The sequence below is a fragment of the Triturus cristatus genome, chromosome 4_1, assembly GCF_964204655.1.
Source record: "Triturus cristatus chromosome 4_1, aTriCri1.1, whole genome shotgun sequence".
Taxonomy (NCBI): domain Eukaryota; kingdom Metazoa; phylum Chordata; class Amphibia; order Caudata; family Salamandridae; genus Triturus; species Triturus cristatus.
Window position 1 is genome coordinate 680,635,651 of NC_140585.1, and position 21,422 is coordinate 680,657,072.

At 39.1% G+C, this 21,422-nt stretch overlaps 1 protein-coding gene across 1 annotated transcript in view; it reads right to left on the bottom strand.

The window, feature by feature from the left end:
* Nucleotides 1-21,422, bottom strand: part of CAPZA2 (capping actin protein of muscle Z-line subunit alpha 2) — a 294,210-nt gene that overhangs the window by 186,573 nt on the left and 86,215 nt on the right. The window contains exons 2-3 of the mRNA XM_085653146.1: nucleotides 15,606-15,669; nucleotides 14,128-14,179 (exon numbers count right to left, since the gene is read on the bottom strand). Coding sequence (XP_085509272.1) covers nucleotides 14,128-14,179; nucleotides 15,606-15,669 — 116 coding nt within the window. The remainder of the gene's footprint in view (nucleotides 1-14,127; nucleotides 14,180-15,605; nucleotides 15,670-21,422) is intronic.

A 21,422-nucleotide genomic window follows, 5' to 3' on the forward strand; every position in this document is an offset into this window, starting at 1 on the left:
TGTTTTAAAGTTGTTTTACATTTTATGTTTTGGAAGATATTTAACTGCCTTGAACTTGTCAGATATTATGGAGTATGGCTTCACCATAAGTAAAGGTGTACTGGTATCACCCAGGAATATTGTTGCCTGCCTAGAATCACACCATGAGTCTGTGTGCACAAAGGAATTGTTGTCAGAAATTAAATTCGTGGTGGTCTGGTTCTGTAAGACTTGCATTCGTAGGAAAGGGGCAGCTTGTTTTGTTGAAGTGTGATGGCTAGCATTCAGCACAAATCAATATTTCACAAATGAGAGGGAAATGCTAACACATTTGCAAACAGGGTAGATTTTCCTTCCACTCCTGCAATGGGTGAGGTAGTTCCTATGTGTTACAAACTGCAATTAAAACTTATCACACATGTACTCTTACATACATCTCTGCAGTCTTCATGCAGTTGTGCAAGCGTCCATGCAGATCTCTCTTGCACCTGACAATACACAGTCTCCAGAAACACGCTCTTATCACACAGGCAGTAGCTTCTCCTGCACTCCCATGCCAAGTATTCAGCACTGTGTGGTATTTCAGATAGTGTGTAACGCTACCACATTCATCACCACCAAGGCTCATTTCCTTTGCTGTAGTCTAATCACTCACCCAGGTTCCACATGCTCATGCTCTCAAGTAGCTGTTAGGACGTGTGCTATTTTCTGCCTCTCTAAACAATAAGGAAAATGTGTTAGGCTGTTACAGTAATTATCACTCTCAAAACCACAGTGGTAAATGTGCTTTGAAAGTGCCAATCAAAAATCGTTTTCTGTCTAGAATCACACCATGAGTCTGTGTGCACACAGGAATTGTTGTCAGATTTAATTTGTGTTGGTCTGGTTCTGTAAGACTTGCATTCGCAGGAAAGGGGCAGCTTGTTTTCTTGAACTGTGATGGCTAGCATTCAGCACAAATTATCTCACAAATGAGAGGCAAATGCTAACACATTTGAAATCAACAGGCTAGATTTTCCTTCCACTCCTGCCATGGGTGAGGTAGATCCTATATGTTCAAAACTCCAATTAACCCTTACCACACATGTACTCTTACATACATCTCTGCAGTCTTCATGCAGTTGTGCAAGCGTCCTTGCTGATCTCTGTTGCACCTGACAATACACAGTCTCCAGAAACATACTTTTAGCACACAGGCAGTAGCTTCTCCTCCACTCCCATGCTAAGTATACAGCACTGTGTGGTATTTCAGATAGTAGTGTGTAACGCTACCACATTCAACGTCACCAAGGCTCATTTCCTTTGCTCTAGTCTAATCACTCACCCAGGTTCCACATGCTCATGCTCTCAAGTAGCTGTTAGGACGTGTGCTCTTTTCTGCCTCTCTAAACTATAAGGAAAATGTGTCAGGCTGTTACAATAATTATCACTTGCAAAACCACAGTAGTAAATGTGCTTTGAAATTGCCAATCAAATATTGTTTTCTGCCTAGAATCACACCATGAGTCTGTGTGCACACAGGAATTGTTGTCAGATTTAATTTGTGTAGCTTTTATTGTGTAAGACTTGCAGTCGTAGGAAAGGGATGGCTCATATGATAGGTTTTGAAAACCTCATAAAAAATATAGTAATATATATAAATTACATAAAGGTATTTTTTTTTTAGTTTCTTTCAGGTATTGCTGAACAAGAGTGAAATTAATTAAAGATGCCTATAAAATCAAGAAAGAGAACAGCAACAACATCTATATTTGGAGACAACTGGACAACAAAAATTAGTTGAAGAACCTCATGTTGGAAAAAAGAAAAAGCCTTCTGGTAAGCAGACTAAGGATCTTTTTTTAAATATCCTCAAGCAAAGAAAAAATGTAAAAAATATATCCACTGGAAATAGTGTTTCAAGTAGAAAGCAACAAGACAATCGACAGAATATACTAAATGCTAATGTACAATCAGAAGTAAGAAAGAATGACTTAAAAAGAAAAATAGATTTTAAAAACATTCGTAGAAAAATGTTTCAAAGAAGAGTGATGTTCAATTTGCTAAAGGATGTGAAAAACTATAGGAAGAAAGCCAAATTTTATAAGAAAAAGAAACATATTGAATCAATTGTTGCAAAGGCTTTGGAATTAAAAAGAAAACTATTCATTTTAATTTTTAACAGCATCCATACATTAGATAAATTAGTGAATGTAATGAAGTCAAAAAGAAAAAAAAAAAAAACTTTTGTAAAGTGTTCTTAGGAGAATGGAAGCATAGTTCAAGTACTGAACCATTTTTTAATGAAGAGTTATCTTCAAAGTAATAGTTTGCTGCATGCAGTTGACATCAGTGGTCGAGCATATGAAGTTAAGGATGGTTGTGTAATGGAAAAGGAGAAAATTGTTCCAAGAAATGAGGAAGAAGTGTTAGCTGATGAGGTTATGGGGAGACGTCCTAAAGCCCCTGTGTACACTTGGAATTGTAGTAGTATTTGTACTGTACGACAGGAATCTATTGATAAATTTTGTGACTTTCTAAGAGAATATAGTAAAAAAAGTGTTAAACAGAAGATTAAGGTGCTTCAAAGACTAGATCCATGCAGAGTGAGAGAGAATACTGGTTTGCAAGGACATTCTCTGGCTGGTCTTTCTAGGAAAGTTTGTCAAAGTGTTTTTCACCATTTTAGGATGCTGGCAGTTCATCATACTGAAATGGGAAAGTTTGTGAGAAGATTGTATTTTGCTAAAAGTCCAGCACTAAAGTTACATGAGTTGAATAGTGCTATGTTCCGTGGATCTGTAACAGATGTGAAGGTTTGTGAGGATATTGAGTTTTGTTACTTTGGTACAGAGAAAGAAAGTGCAGGAAATGACACAGTTATTGAAGAAAATGTGGAAGAGAATGTAGAACCCACTGTTAGTAAAACATTTGAAGATCAAATGACAAAATTTACTATCATCTCTAATGAAAGACCAAATATTACATATATTTGTTTCCGGAGAAGCCATTATAAAACTCACACAAGGAATGTTGATCTCTATAAAAAAAGTGAAAAAGAAAATAATTCCAAGTGGAAGGATTTTTGCTACATATTTATTTCTGGAAAATTATTTTGATTTGGGTGAAGATCAGCGTATTTGTAAATACTGTTATAACAAGTTAGAAGAAAATAAAATGCCCGCTAGAGCTGTACATAATAATTTAGAATTGGTGGATATTCCTGCAGAACTTAGTGATTTAAATACGTATGAGTCTATACTCATTCAATGTGTCCATCCGTTTCAGACTATAGTTCGTATGGAGCCCAAAACAGGTAAATTACCTCCTTCAGATTTACAAAGAGGTTTAAAAGGAAGAGTTGTCTATTTGCCATTCGATTTGAAAAAATTATTGAAACAATTGATGCAGATAGTTTGGAAACTGAGCCATTAGTTATTCTGGTTAATGGTGTACCTACAAAGAATAAGAAAATTTGGCAGGAGCTGGTGGATGTACGAAAAGTACAAATTGCAAATTTATATTTGAAAAGAAATAATAAATGGTATGAATCAATTTATATGGATGAAGATGAAGATTTACTAGCAGACACAGGAATACCAACTGGGCAAATTGAAAAAGTGGATAAGTCAAAAGAAGAAGAAATTTATGAACATTTCAGCATACATCCTCTTCATTCTAAAGAAGTTATGGGAAACACTATTGATCTCTTTCAGATGAAAAAAGCAAAAGGAACTCCCGTGAGTGTATGGGAGGAGAGCTTGGAATCTCGTTCTTTTCCCCAGCTGTTTCCTACAGGAAAAGGTGGACGATATGATGAACGTCCAGTACAGATTCCTGCTTCTGAGTATCGGACTACAAGATTATATGCATAAGATCCAAGATTATCAAAGTATTCCTTATTTGTTCCATCTTTTATTTAAAAGTGACTTATCAGCACTATCTTATGCAGTAAATCACATTTTGAAAACTGGAGTACATCTACATAATGTGTCTGCAAAGGATTTTCTGAACAAAGTGCAACAGCGAGATGATCACTTGGAATCTCAATTGATTAATCTAATGGCTTGTCAGCGTGGAACTAATGAATATTGGTACCGACGCCATGGAGAATTGAAATGTATGTTACGGAATTTAGGAACTCCTACATGGTTCCTTACCCTAAGCTGTGCAGAGTACGCTTGGGATGATTTACTGGATTTTCTTCGAGAGGCAAATTCAAATATTGAAAACATCCTATACAAGACAGCAGGAGAATTGTGCTCATTGGATCCGGTTAATGTTTGCAGATATTTCAATCATAGATTTGAGGCTATGATGTCCTTCATCTGCAATAAAAAAAATCCACCTCTTGGAGAACTTGTGGATTTCTTTTGGAGAAAAGAGTACCAAGCAAGAGGTGCTCCTCATATTCATATGCTGTTGTGGATCAAGGATGCCCCCAAATTTGGAACAGATTCTGATGATGCAGTTTTATCTTTCATTGAAGAATATGCAACATGTGCTATACCTAAAAGCACAGAAGAAAAAAAACTTAAGAGCAAGTTTTACGTTTCCAAAGTCATCGGTGTGGAAAATACTGTCGACGAAAGTAGAAGAGTAAAGATAAATTCTACACAAAATGTCGATTTGAATTTCCACGGCCTGTTCTTTCAAAAGGAAGAGTAAACAGTTTTATGTCAGCTGTGCGACATACTATTACAAGAAAATCGCCTAAGAATACCTACAACCTAAGAAGAAAAGAAGAGTCAAAATATATAAATGACTACAACCCAGTCATTTTATCCATGTGGAATGCTAACGTGGATATACAGTATGTAGCTGACAATTCTATTGCTGTTGCTCGGTATGTCACATCTTACATCACTAAATCTGAGAAAACTGAATTGAAAGAAATGTGGGAAGAGATTTCTCACGAGAAGACTGTCAGTAAAAAGCTATACAGTTTCAGTTTAAAGATGTTATCGCATCGAGAAATTGGATCCTACGAATGCTCAGATAGGTTATCATCTGCAAGTCTGTACTCCAAATCCAGAAGAATAATTTGGGTAAGTTTAGGCCTTGCAGGAATGCGAAATCGGGTACTGAAATCTATTCTAGAAATTGAATATTTAGCAGAGTACGAACCTGAAAGTACAGACATTTTAAGAACAAACATGTTGGACACATATTACCCAAAGAGAAGTCATCATCTTGAGAACATGTCTCTATGAAGTGCTGCAGAACTACATTTATAAACGGAATGCCACAGAAGACATCAACAATGGAAAATATAGTCATTGGTGAGGAAGGATGTTTGGTAAAACAAACAAAAGGAAGTTTGATTAATCACAGAAAGCTGAGTTGCGACAATACTAACAAGAAGGAATTTTACCACTTAGCACTTTTACAGTTGTTTAAACCATGGCGCTCAGAGGATGAATTACTTGGACATTTTCAAATCTATGAAGATTCCTTTAATGCATGCAAATATACCATAGAATGGAGTACTTTCACAACTTATGTACAAATGTTAAATGAAGAAATTGACTGTCTTGAGAACTGTCTCTAGCTACTTCAGCTGCAATTGTTGCTTCGTGTTCAAAGTTCTGGGACACTCAGTCAAGATCCCCTAGGACAACCAATCGTAGAAAATGAAGCTGCAATAGCCATGACTGAAGTGGAAACCGCTATGAATCAAGCTCAGGAAGATTTAATAAACTTACCAAATTTGGAACAGCAACTGAATGATGAACAACAACAAATTTATGAGGAAGTCAGAAAACAAATTGATCATGGATTACTACATGAAAATAAAGAGTGCTCATGCACATCATTTGAACCAATCAGAATGTATGTGAGTGGACAAGCTGGAACTGGAAAACATTTCTTGATTAAAGTAATTAGAAGCTACCTACAGAAAAAAACTGATTCAACTTTGTCTTGTGTTGTTACTGCTCCAACTGGGTTAGCAGCATATAACAAAAGGAATTACCCTCCATCGTTTGCTAATGTTACCAGTAGAGCATGAGAACAAAATACAATACCATAAGCTAACAGGAGAAGCATGTTTTGAAGTTTCAAGAGTATTGAAAAAAATGAAAGTTCTCATTATTGATGAGGTAAGCATGGTATCAAACTTAATGCTTGCCTTTGTGTATTTAAGAATGCAGCAAATTCTAAAGACAAACTGACGTGCTATTTGGAGGAAAACATGTTATAGTTTTTGGGGATCTACTGCAGCTCACACCAGTTAAATGACAACCAGTATTTCATACTCTTACACATGAAGACACGAAAAAGTCGTTAGGAAGTATAGGTAATGTGAATATTTGGACATACTTTGAGTACAAAGAACTCATTACCAATATGCGGCAAGCAAATGATGATTATGCAAGTATTCTCAAAGATATCAGAATTGGACTACTCACAGAATATGTTAGAAAAGCTTTACAGAGTCGATTGCTATGTAATTTGCTTCCAACAGAACAAATAGTTCCAGAGAAAATATACAAGAAAATTGCAGGAAAAAATACTGTAATCTGCTTAATGCCAACACTACATGAATGCTCTATATTCAATCAAGAACTTTTGAAATTGGAAAATGAAGAGATTGTAAAACTGGAAGCTGTAGATAAAATACAACATGAAGTAATTTTAAGACGTAATTTGGATGTAGAAAAAGGTTTAGTGAATGGAGCTATGGGTAAAGTTGTGGGTTTTGTTAATTACCAGAAAAAAGATGGAATTGAATTTTTAAAAATAAAATTTGATCAGATTGAAGAGGTTAAAGACATTAGTCGTTGTTCAGTTTGTTTCTTGCTTGTGAAAGACTTATATGTATGTAGGAAGCAGTTTCCGTTTTCTCTAGCATATGCTGTAACTATTGACAAATCTCAAGGATTAACTGTAGATAGTGCTTTTGTAAACATTGGATCTAGTGTGTTTAAAGACGGTATGGCATATGTTGCTTTGTCACGAGTGAAAAAAATATCTGGTTTATTCATGATAGACTTTGATGAGTCAAAAGTTAGTGCCGATGCAAACTGTGTAAAGGAATATAATAGATTAAGAAGAAGCTATGCTCCTCATTTAGGTCAGTATCCTGTGTTTGAAAAACGTGTTTGTCAGAAAAGGAGAATTGAGAATATTTGTAATGAGGATGTACAGAAGAGAAAAGAAAAGGAGAGTGATTTGATTGCAAGCAAAAAGAAAAAGGACAATGTTGAAGAGGTTGTTGGTTGTCATTTTGAAAATAGCTCTGGTGTCAACTGCTACGCTAATGTAGTGCTGAATGTTGTATTGTATCTTGAAAGTTTGCAAGAGCAGATAATACTAAATCATGAAAAAAGATTCTGTTCTCTGCTGAGTTTCCTTTATGAGAAGCTGAGTAATGATAAAACTAAAATAGAAAGTGCTTCTGATGTTAGAAATCTTTTAGATGTATGTTCTGGATGTACACAGTTTACACAAAATGTCCAGCAAGATGCGCAGGACTTCTTAATGTATATGCTTATGGTACTGGAAGATGAAGGGGTAGAAATAGAAAATATGTTTGGTCTCTCTTATAAATGGGAACATAGTTGTGAAAACTGTTTGAACACATGCAGCTCTAATGTTGATTCTGAAAGGTTCATATATTTAACATTACCAGAGAGTAAATCAGTGACTTTTAGTAAATTAGTTAAAGATGCAAATCACAACATGGAATGTTCTCAATGTAAATCAGAAATGTTATCAACTTTATTTTTAAATTAATATGGACAGTATGTAATTTTAATGATGCAACGTTGTAGAGCTGATGGAACAAAATTGGACACTTTATTAAAGAAGTTTACAGGAAATCAATTATCAATATCAGGAAAAACTTTTGTTGCAGTTGCAATAATTTTCCATGATGGACCTTCTATAACTTCTGGTCATTACACAGTTTATCTAAAATGTGAAAAAGGCTGGACACTGTGTAATGATTCACATTTGATTTTCAAGCAACGTTTGCCTGCAGAATTTCCAAATTCCTACTTAATTTTTCTAAAACCCAAATTTTAGATACAAATTGCAGAATCTGAAGAAACCATTATTTCGATTTTATAGGATTACCATTGGATATTTCACCAAAAAAGAATTTAAAAATTACCATTTGGCCTCATGGAAAGGTAACTGTTTCTATTGTGGACTTCTTTGACAGATATTATTTTGGTGTATGAGCTTAAACAACCAAATTTACAGACGTTATTTATTGCAAATAGTTATTGTTCTTAGATGATATTTTTAATATATATGTTACATTTCTATCAAGGTATGTTTTAATGAGTAGAGATTCAGGGCTTTTTTTAAACAATCTTTCAGATTGTTAATTTGTTTGCCCGCTGTTAAGTGATGAATGCAATTGATTTCACAATTTGCAGTGAAATTCAATATATTCTGAAAACAGCAAAGAAAGGGCAAAAAATTACTTTGTTAAATATGAAAGTGTACTGTATTCTAAAATGTACAGTTAAATATTACTACTTTTTTTTCAGATCGAGAAAGAAAATTTAGGAAATGTAATCCTTTTTTCTAGCAATTAAAAAAAACATTTATTTATAATTAAGTTATTTTGTTGGTCAGGTAAGTTTGAAATATCTGTATTTCTCACCCCTTCACTTTCATGCTCCCTTTTCTTCACTTCTCCTCACTCTTTTCTCATTCCCCTTCTCTCTCTCTTCTTCCTTTACTGCTCTTTCGTAACCCCCGCACTCTTTCTATACTACTCTCCTAGGTTTACTGCCTCCATCACTACTTTTTCAACCATGTATCTCTCCCTGTCTCTATGTGTCTCAGTCATTCTAACTGCCTTACTCCTTCTCAGTTCCTTGCTCTGTCTCGGTTTCTGTCACTCTCCCTTTGTCTGTCTTACCCTTAATTTGCTTAACATCTCTGTGGAAAATTAACAAGGCCCCTGCGCCACCACTATGTCACTTTTCATAACGTACTGGTGGTGCAGGGAGCTTCTCCATATTTACAAGGAGAGGAAAACCCACCCTGCGTGACTTTCTTTCCACATAAATACAGCAACTTCACACGCAGCACTTTGCGTTGAAGGAGCGTTCCATGGATGTTGTTGTGGGTGTTAACACGCAACACTCAAAGAACTAGACACATCTCCAGGTTTACGAGAAATCATAACTCTGGAGATGCGTGTAAATACTACGGTGCGCGCACGGCGGGGAAAGAAATAAAAATAGAATTAAAAAAAAAAAAGTGTTTCGATGTTAGGTGGCTCTAAAAAGAGCTGTTGTGTTAATGGAGGGACAGAGGAAAAAAAAGACATGGCAAAATTTATAGGGTGTCACACGTGTGCTGCTCTATCTTCCTCTCTATTAGCGGAATGCTGGTGTCCGCATAACAGATAAGAGCATTACACAAGTTACACCGCATATGCACCCTCTCAAACAGAGGGTGTATATCCAGAGGAACCGAAGAAGGTGAAGCTGCCGCCGCAGATGAAGTGCTCTGCTGAGCTGCTGCGGATGTGCTCGGCTGAGCTGCTGGAGGGTTTTCTCTAGCAGCTTGAGCATAAGCCACAGGATGTACATCTCTAACGTGCCTGATCATAGTGAAGATACTAAAAGAGTACTTCTTTTTAGGATCTCCTCTAGATAAGACACAATCACAAAGAGTGCAGGTGACTTTGGGAGCATTCACTTTCTTCTGCCCCAGTGGAAATGTAAAATATTGCCAGATAAAAGAATCTTTCTGTTTCCTCTGTCTCACAAGGGTATCCTGCTCACTCCCAGAAGATGACTGCTGCTCTGCCATTCTGAAGTACTGAAGTACTAGAAAAGCTGCTCAGCTCCTTCTCCCAGGGAATCAGAAGTAATAATGAGGGGAATGGGTGTGGTGTTGGAAGTTTCTGGAACTGAAACGAATATAAACCATTGAAAAGTGTTGTTTCTTGATCACTTGCCGTGCGCGCACCGTGCGCTTACGGTGCGTGCACGGTACAAGCACGCATGCGCGTACGTAGGACGCATGCATGCGCGTATGGAGCACGCGCGTACGAAGCACGCGCGCATGCGCGTATGGAGCACGTGCACATGCGCGTAAGGAGCACGCGTGTACGCATCACGCACGAAGTACGCATGCGTACGTAAATCATGTACGCATGCGCACACGGAGCACGTACGCATGCAAGCCACATGCGCGCACCGTACGCATACGGTACGCGTACGGTGCGCGCACGGTCAAAAACTCTTAAAAAAAACAATGTTTAGAGGTTTCTAGAAGATATTAACTATGCTGTTCAACTAGATCTAAAATTTAAAAAAAAAAAGGGTGAGCCATTCCATATTGCAGGATACAGTAAATCTATAATTATATACATAGGTAGCATATTGTAAAATAAATAAATTAAAAATATAATACATTCATAAATTAGCATTTAAAAAACCTTGGAAATTCACTGAAAAAACCATATGTTTCACACACGTTATAGTTAGGAATTAGCATTTAAAAAACCTTGGAAATTCACTGAAAAAACCATAGGTTTCACACATGTTATAGTTAATGGACATTTCACTCGTACAAAACCAATGAAATTCCCTCGTTATAGTTAGTTCAGCTAACTATAACTCGCGCGCCCGCAATCCACTGCTGATGACGTCACATATTACATCACTCATGACATGGTCAGTGACATCACTGATGACATCTCAAATGACATCACTCATGACATCACTGATGACATCATCCATGTGATAAATTAGTGCATCTTCTCACACCCTAATATAACCTTTGATACACCGACTCAAAATTACAGAGTTCCATTCTCAAAACCATACATACACCAATACCAATAACTACATACCCACTTATTAACTGTTAGGTCTACATACACCTCCACTCATTCACCTGTATATTCACTCATGCTTACAGTCACTCCGTACAAGACTATCATATGCATTTATACACCTATATAGACACTCACACACCGCCAATCATCCATTGAGGTACTGACACACCTAGTCAGTCGTACAAGTAATTAAATGCAGTCCAATTTACTCACCTATACAGCTAAACACACTCAAGTTCACTTACCCATAAAAATAGTATCACATTCTTACACTCTTATAGAATCATTGATACAAGCACACAATCATCCATACAGTCACTGTCACAATCACACACTCTCACATCTACCCACTTATATACTCTTACACGCATATATACTGCCTTTCACATATGTAGTTAGTCACAAATGTACCACTGACATATACATTCAATCCCTAACACACCCATACATATACTCACTCAAACATACAGTCCATCACAGATGCACTCTTAAAACCATGCACCCATAGAATCAACCACTCACACATCTATGCATAGAGTCACACACACCCTACCCACACAAACACTCAGGAACCCATACAGATACTCAGACAAGCAATCAATAACTCATATAGACACTCATATAGCTATTCACAAAACCATGCAGCCACTTATACACCAACATACAGACACATACAGACATTTACACAGTTTAGTCAGTAGTCTGCAGTAAGATACATTTAATGACTCACATAGAGTGAGTTACGCACCACAGAAAATCATCCATTTACACACTTGTACACCCACTTATTCTTCAACAGGCCTTTCCCTTTATATATTAAACATATTAAAATTGTTCAGAAACGCACTCAATGGATGATGTCATCAGTGATGTCATCAGTGATGTCACTGACCATGTCATGAGTGATGTAATATGTGACGTCATCAGCAGTGGATTGCGGGCGCGCGAGTTATAGTTAGCTGAACTAACTATAACGGGGGAATTTCATTGGTTTTGTACGAGTGAAATGTCCAGCTAACTATAACATGTGTGAAACCTATGGTTTTTTTCAGTGAATATATATATATATATATATATATATATATATATAGAGACCGCTTTCTAAATTGGCTAGCTATGTTTCTGGCTATACGATCTTCACAATTCGGGATCTTTGGTAAGGCTATGAGAGGATAACGGGCATTTCCTTGGCTAATGGACAGCTATAAAAACTGGCAGCTAAACCAGGTAACTTTCTGCCAGAAAATAATCATTTGGACAGCTGTATGTATTGTCTACAGACCACAGCAAAAATGTGCGTTTACAAACCTCATCGCTGCTGCATAACTTGTAGCAAAAGACACAGTGAAGGCTGACAATCTAGAAAGTATTTACTTCTTTTGAAAAAGAAGTAATCCTCTAAAAGGCCTTTCAATAAAAGTATTCCTTGGTATGTTTATGAAGCCAATTCTCTTCCTTCCTCTTGATCAGCTCATGTCTTGACTTCCACATCGCAATCCGAAAGATCAGGTTACTCATTTCTAGATATTCTGTGAGGCTGCTCAGAAAGAGCAGACAGTGGTCAAGAAAAGTTCTCTTGTAATGGGTGAAACCGACTGGATGGGTTTAATGGGTCCCCCTTGAAGGAATTCGGGGATTCCAATTGTTGCAGACAAGGTGTAGTTAACTACCTCTTTTGAGGACACAGGATTCAATGCCTACAATCCTGTTTTGGCTGTAACAAATGTTTTAAATTAATGTTAGGTATTCAGATCGCCTATACCCTTGAATCTGTAAGGATCTATGAATTTTTCACTGGAAGAAAGGAAAATGATTTCTCTTTCAGTCAGATTACTATATTGTTCAAATAGATTATCACTGGGGAAGTAAGGGATCCAGACTTTGATGCCGCCCAAACACCTTTATGAAAGGCAAATATCTTAGAAATTACTAAACTGATTTAGGAAGAAACAAAAATTTCAATAACCAGAATAAATTTCAGGTGTCCTGCAAAGTTTGGTGTAATTCCTTCAGGCAGTTATTACTATAATGGAGAGAAAGGTTTCTTATGGGAATCAACATTGAGAAAGCCACATTATGTTTTACTCCTATCTTAAATCACTCATCCCTAAGGGATATGCCTGAAACTTAGCCACTATGTTTATTTGAGATGAGAAAATAAACACCAAAACAAATCCAGTTTAATGCATGTTACAGTGGTTCTAAAACCTAAACAAAACCCATGAGATTCTCCAATAATAGAGAGAAAGGCAATCATAACCTCTTCCAGCAGTGTTCCCACCAGGACCTCACAGATGGCATTGTAAAGAACAGTATTAAAGACAGCACTGGTAATCTCACTTTAAAACGGAGATGTGTGGCATTCCTGTAAGGTCTCAATGTAATCTCACTCCTAAATCCACTTGACTAATATATGTGTGGTATAAACAAAGTTTAAAGGGCCACACTTTGCATAGGTTCTTTGCTCATTGTGAAATGGTTTTCAGCAGAGAGCTCACTTGATCGGGCGCTACTGCACGTGAGGCACAAGATATACCATCACAATATATAATCTAACACATTCAGATGACAGGGAGCAGCTTCAATAAGCCCCAACTGAATGTACCCTATAACCATGTCCAGTGTAGGGCATGGGCATTCTTCAAAGAGCCTACTTGTTTCAGCACTTTAGACATGCCAAGTGAATTCTGGGTGCAATGCACTCAAACCATTTCTAAACCTACTCTCCAGCGACTGCTTATTCATTTTCTGACTATGACCACTTATATTATGGGTGCAGGACTTGGCTCTGCAAGATCCTTTTATACATGTTCCCGTCCCCACACAGCATCTTCACAGATGTTGTGAAATTATCCGTAATAGCACGAGAGTCATATGCAATGGATAAGCGGGTGCACAACTGTGCATAAAAAACACACAAATGCATAGTTATTTTAGCCCGTTTGTTAGTAAAGACTATTAAAGTGAGTCTAAATTAAGGATAGAACGAAAGCTATGTGCGTTTTCCTGCATATTCACAAGCTTTCAACACACTAGCACTATAAGGAGGAAGATTTAAGTCCCATTACATCAAGAGATCTCTCAGCTACTATCCATACACACACACACACACACACATCTAAAGGTTAAGACCGATTATAATAAAACATTTGTTACCAAACCTATGGATAGGATTGTATATTGCAGCAAACTAAACAATTGGATATGCTGGCAACAAGTACATACTGTAATGTCATGTGTCCGGATTGCATTACAGAACATACATTATTTTATAACTCACTAAAACAAATGCATACTTGCACATAATATTTGGAGAAGCGAAGCAAAGTTTTAGCATGAAAGCAATCATTACTTACTGGGCTGCACCTTCTCTGAGAAGATTATCATTGTTAAGCAACAACCGGACATCTAAGGAAAGAACAGAATTAAGATTTCATAATTACTGTAAACAGTTGTTCAAGCCAAATGCCAAACAACTCAAGTGGATTACAAGAAATAGGTGACAATCTTAGACAAAGTTGAATCCTGTTGTATAAAACATCTTTTAGTGACTTTTTCCCCAAATATCTTGACAGTCATGGAAGAGTGCTATATTACTCTAGAAGCTTAACAAATGTACACCAATTTGTTTCCTTCTTCAGGAAAACGGATGAGTCTCCCCCATACAGCACATTGCACAGTTGCAAATTAAAAACCATGCAATGCAAAGAGGGCTGCACATGCCTGAAGGGCTGGATGTGCATTCCAACTATGCATTACCTAAGAGGTGCTACAGACTTAGTGCACCCTCTCACATAGGAAAATTACATGGAGAATCAACTCACCAAGAACGCAAGCTCCATGCCACCAATAACAAAGGGACTTGGGATGGAAAGAAAGGAAAGGGATGCACCAGCAGTGATATCTCCTGCAGGAGCAACTAGCACTGCATCGGCAGGAGCACAGACCATCTTGTCCATACTTCTCCTTACAAAAAAAAAAGTAATCCACACAGCTGGGTGGACATATTGCAGGGGACTTGAAGATGCAACATTAGCATGGAGAAAAAGATGCTTGAGTAAGATCGACTTGCGAGATAGTGGAAGGCTGCCGAATTTCGGCCCATGGTTACAGTCATGGTTTACAAGGAAACAGAACCACACCAAACACTTCTGGAAACTAGAGACAAAATTGCCAAACATGGCAAGAACTAGATAAAGCGGAGGAACATTCATAGTGCTAAACAGGTTTTCTGTGAACAATAGCTCTGGCTGGCAAAAGCCCACAATGTAGGGTCCCATGCATAGACAGGTACAGGGTTTATTCCAAGCCATGGTAAGTGATCCAATTTACCTAGATCTTATTGAGGATTTCCTCTGGCATGGTCTGCTGTTATATATAAAACCCTCTATGCCAGTGCTTGGTCTTCCCATCAAGATGTGGCTCACAAGAAAAAGCCTTCCCGAGCAAGCACTGAGGGTTTCCCAGAGGGTAGATGCATGGGCAAGACCTCCATGTCTAAACTGCCAGACAGCCAGACCTGTGGAAAGGGTCACATCTAAAACACCTAGGGGTTTGAGCCGGAAATACAATTACTTTTGTGGTAGGTTCAAAGCCATCAAAGCAAAGGACATCTTCTAGGGCAACAACTCCTTTTCATAAAACAAAAATACAAACGCAACTTCACTTCATCAAAACATTTGTGACACAACGTATCTGAATATATGCAATCCAATATGAAGCTATAGAAACAGATAAACATTTGCAGGATAAAATAAGGTGAATGCACAATGCAATTTGCTGACAGCTGAATCACTGGAACTGAAATATAATATAAGAGCAGAAATTCACTCACCATTGAATACCTCATTGAACTCTCCAGGAGGAGCATGAATTATGAACTTTGCTGCTACGCGTACCTAGAAAAGCAAAGAAAACTTCATAAATAAAGGCCTTAGTTGGATAAGTGGCGCACCTCAAATTATTGGTTACAATTTTCTTTAGAAAATGAGGGTTCTACAACTGCAGTCTTTAAAACAGAAGAAAATGAATAATGGGGGGGGGGGGGGGGGGGGGGAGGGGGGGGGGGTGTATTAATATGTAATTGGATCTCATCAAAAGTAAGATGACCGCGGACGGTCTGAGTCAAGACGAATTCCTTTCAAGCTTTCCCGGATGATCTGAGAGAACCTCTTGGGGCGAGTGGGATGGGGGAGGGTGTCCTGGACCGTAACTGTTTAGAATTCATCTCAGCTGGCCGCAGACTACAATTTACTGCCAGTTTCTGATTTTTTTTGTACGTCTCTCCGTATGCTTAACCATCTGTGGTTTACCTGCAGTACTCTTCCCTATTCCTCCTCAATGTCTATTTGCATCTGCTTCTTTCTAACTATAACTTCTCCCAGCTTATTCGCCATCTCCTTCCCTTTCACATCTTTCCACCTTTCTCCTCTGACATTACTGCCTTATTTTCTCGGTTTCCTATATTCTGCTTGTCATCTCTCAGCTCTTCATTTTTGATTAGTGCTTTAGTCCATACTGGTTGGCAGATACAGTCTTTCACCTAGAGCTGCTCTGCTGTTTTCTTTATATTGCTATACAATACCTCTCTGTAAGTGAAACTAAGCAATTCTGTATTATTTCTTCATTAGCCCGTAGAGTACCGTCTATTAGAACTGCGCTTTATAACAATGCAAAGTAAATACAAACATTAAAAGCCAAGGTGATATTGCAACTATTGGGTCTTGGATAAGAAAAATACTGACACCTAGGCTCGTTGTGAGTGGCCAGTTATTAGGTGCAGAAGTTATCACAGTTGATAACGAATACCATGGGATACTTTATCTGGTACTACAAATAGCACAAATTGTGGGTATGCCATTAAAATGGGCCATAATAATAAGTCAATTTGGGTGTCTGTCGTACCAAAATCCACATGTACAGTTATTTTGCAGGCCTTTTTTTCTCCAAATTTAGCCTAGTTTGACCTGCCAAACTTTATGGCACCCAGTATACATCACGTGATAAAAACTGCCAAACTGATGATTCTGGTATGCACAGTAACCGACGTTAAACACATACTGGAAATTACCCAGGCCAGTTGTAACAAAGGGCTCAATTGTTCAATGAAGTAGGTAGAGGGAACAGATAAGGAAGTGTAACATTCCTGTAATCCTAATTTTCATCATTGATATCTTTACCCAATTCTTAAACAGTATACATTCACAAGTGAGCAGGAATGCAAAACACTTCATAAAGAGAGACCTTTGAACAACACTCACAACTGAGACAATAAATTATTTCTTTTTTTAATACAGCCACGCTAGAAGTAAATTTACCTCCACATGACTTGGGATTGTGCCAGACTCCAGATAACTGGGTGGCAGTGCTGTGCGAGCTGTGGGAGGTAACAAGGGTCCCTGTTGAGGCATCTATTAAGAACTGTCTTCTACGGTTCTCTTGGTCCCCAAGCCCGGAACCCGTATACAATGCAAAATTTACCCTACTGGGTATCGTGCTGGCTAAGCGCCGAATTGCCATACATTGGACTCCTACCACCCCCCCTCTGCCCTAGATAAATGGGGAACCAACTTGTGCGAACGGGGCATGACCAAGGTGCGTCACAGGCGCCACGTTCGCACGCATGAGAATGCAGAAGGTGATCCAGAGGCTGGTGGGGAGGAGTTCTGGTAAATCTGTAGCAGAGTTACGTCGAGGTAACTCTAAAGTCCTGTAGTCAGGGGTTCCTACTTTATACCCAAAGAAGGGTTGGGACAAACTCTGGGGATCCACCTATGGGAGGGTCAGGGAAGAGGGGTGGCTACACCAATTTCCTTCATCCAGTTTTGCGCCAGAGCAGGGGCTGGTAGCCCCTGCAACCGATTTGAGCTTGACTATGCACAGGGACACCAAATGTGCCCCCAGTGCAGACATCAAAGCACTCTTGGAGTGCACCCACCCAGCCCCAATACACTAAAGCCTGTCGGGGAGGTGGTTACACCTCCCTGTGACAGGAAATCTATTGTCCAAGCCTCCCCTGCCGGAGTTTCGTCCAGCAGCAGGAGGGCAGACTCGTGTCTGTGGCTGGCAGCATCCATTTTGTGATGCCAGGGTCTGTTAAGCTAGTACCGGGTATACCGGTGATGTCATGTTTCTCCCTCTAGTAGGGTGGAATCATACCTCCCACACCAGTTACTGGTGTGGGGGTAACAAGGTTATTTTCTTTTGGACACCAATCTTCATTTTTTTGGACAAAATGACCACCAATGATGAGAAAAGTGGGCACAGCTGGTGAGTACCAACCAGTGAACCGGTTGGTGGTGCGCATTTGAGGGGTAATTTTGTTTTTATACATTTTTTCCTTTCTTCCTTTTTGAAACCTTTTGGTTCTTTTCACATTTGTTAAACGTTGATGGAAATATTATAAGAAGTGGTGACTGCCAGTTGTAAAAACGGTTTTATTCTTAAATAAAGGCGGAAAACGTTTGGCGTTTACCTCATAAAAAGAGAGGAATAAATGGAATTCACAGTTGGTGAATCCCCGCCTCGGTTTTGAAATTGTGTAGCCGAACAGTAGGTGCCTTAAAAACCAGGTCTTGTTGTTTTTGATCGTCCCTTATCACCCCAATCACAAAATGACGATCCCGGACCCATACCTATCCCAGCTCCCCGAATTCTCTGCTCTGCCATACCTCCACGCCAAGATTTAATAATACAGAGATATTGAGTTGGCTAAATGATCCGGAAATGGAGGCAGGAGAAATGATAGACCAGATACAAGATTTCTCTGAAGGCGAGCTCCTTTGTCTCAAACAAACTCTACCAGTTTTTGGCCCAATGGGAAATTATTACAGGGGAAAATGGTCCAGACTATGTTAGAGCCATTAATCGACATTCCCAGGTAGGGGCTTTCCCTGTAGGAAGGGTTAATACTGCCATAGCTACAATAATGCAGCACCGCAATGAACTTTTTGCCTCTCCCCGGATAAGACCTATAAGGGAAGCTAGACCCCAGTTTATCCCTGGGAGAGGAAACGCAGACACTGATGATCCTAACAGCCCCAATGCTAGAGCCCATTATTTGCATAAATTGGATATATACGCCCTGGAAAAGGACGATGTTCTCACACTTCAAGCATCTTTACCTGATATTCGGAAGAATCCCAAAGGTTTTTATGACAAAAGTACAGGCAGCTATTGACTCTTGCGTTAGGACGTTAGCTGATATGGACATGTTTTTTGGTATGATCTTACCCCCGGATATGTGGAGACTCATCCGAAAACAGGATCACGCTGCCAAGATAGGAGGGGATTTGGCTGCATTAATAGCGGCAGAAGCAGATAGGAAGCCTGGTAAAAAACCCGCTCAGCTCATACTGGACCTCCCTGGCAACATACTAACTTATATAAAGATAATTCCCCCACGAAAGATAGATTGGACGCTTCTTACTGCTTGTAAACTTACTGCTCGTAAACTATGTCGGCACAAGGAAGTAGTTTACGCGAGTTTGGTAAAGTACCGAATACGAGCTTGGAAACTAAATTCCCGACAGGACAGCGGGTTTTTCCCAGCCATTGAATAAACACATACATTCTAGCGGGAGGCTGTCTGGAATGTACAAACAACCGTCAAGCATAAAATGTATACAAGTTTGTTACCCCTGAAGAAGGGTTGGCCAAACCCGAAATGCATTGGGGTTGTTAAGGTTTAAACATTATGCTAGTATTTGATGTTAGGTGGAGAACCACTCAACAGCATTATATTTTGTCAAATAGGTATTTTTGTTGACAAGGTCTACATTTGATGAACTACTTTACCATTTGGTGATATAAAGTTAAATCGAAGAAAGAAAAATTGGTTCATTATATCTTGTGTACAGTTTGAAGTTGTGATTAACAGTATCAAGTTTTTCTAAATATTTGCAGATACCTTAGGGACCATAGCGGTGCGCTGTGAAGTGGACAGATTTGTTCTGTCCCTGTAATTTATATATTTCAGAGGTGGGGGTCAGTGGCAGGCCCTCATCACAGCTGCACGCATTGTTGAATTGAGTACCGAACAACAATTTCGGTAAAAACACACAAGTCAGGTGTGTAGGTTGATAACCTATTTACAGTAACATTGAATCCTGCCACATTGTTGCCCTTACCAGCTGAACAACTCCATGGTTTGCATGATTGTGTTTTCCTGACGGAGGAACAAACTAAGGGAAGAGTAGATCTCAAAGACACAGCCATGCCAGACCCTGAAGGAGAATTATGGGTGGGTATTTACCTGATGGAACCACTTCTGCAGCCTATGCCATAACACTACAGACAGTAGTAGAAACAGCTTGTATTCCTCAAAATTCAACCCAAGCTGCTGAACTCATTGCACTCGAGGGCTTGTGCACTCAGACAGAGATTATCAGTAAACATTTACACAGACACCCAGTACACATTAGGGGTGGCCCACAACTTTGGCAGGCTTTGAAAGGAACGAGGGTTCCGAACTTCGCATGGTGCCAAGATTCAACACAGTGAACTGGTAAATAGCCTCCTCACCGCCCTGACATTGCCGAAGAGGCCATCATCAAATGTAGTGCCCATAGGAAAGTTACAGATAAGTGGGACAAGGAAATTCTTTCGCAGATGATAGCACGAGATTCTGCGAGTACACACACAAGCAAAATGTATGTGCTACGATCCCAAGCCAAAAGATGGGAAAACATGTACACGGAGGTTAAGGAGATACAACAGTCCGCTACTGAACAAGAGAAGGTAGAATGGGAAAAGGAAGGGGAGTTAGACGATGAGGGATGTTGGAGGTCCAAAGAAGTCAAAATGGAAATTGCCTCATGCCCATTTACTGCCCTTTTTGACTATGGCTAATGGGCCTGCCCACGTTAGTGCTAAAAACTCCAGCTCCCAAATAGAACAGGTTTGGGAAAATCCAGACATTCGTAAAATAGCTGAGCATCTAGTAAAGCATTGTATGGTATGTTTACAACACAATCCCCGGAAGGGAGTATCAACCCCCATGGGTGGCTTTTCTCCACCCCAGGTCCCCTTCGAAGCACTTCAGATGGATTATATCCGGTTAAAGGTTGCAACAATTTGAAGTATGCTTTAGTGGTGGTTTGTTCATTTAGTAGGTGGGTGGAGGCCTATCCAACCAAGGATAATTCTTCCCTCGATTTGGAATTTGTAGGGTCCTATGGAGTGACAATGGCCCCAATTTCACTAGTGGGATAATAGAATATCTAATGAAAGGTTTAGGGGTAAAACAGAAGTTTCATGCTGCAAATTACCCTCATGCAGCGGGACTTGTAGAGCGCTCCAATGCCATGCTGAAGCTTAAACTTGCTAAAATACAGACAATAACGTGCCTTAAATGGCCAGATGCTTTCCCCCTAGCCCTGTTATCAGTTTGTTCAATCCTGCATAGTAAGATTGGTCTCTCTCCTTATGAGAACGTATTCAGGTTACCTATGAATGTGTGGGGACCCCCCAAGACCAAATTTAATAAAAGAAATACAGTAACCCAGCCTCAGTGAATATTTCCAAACTTAACTGTAAAATTGTCTCCAATTCACCAACAGGTACAAGAAGCCATACCTGATAATTCCGAGGGTCTAGCACATCGTCTGCAGCCTGGGGACTTTGTCCTCACAAAGATCTTTCAATGCTCTAA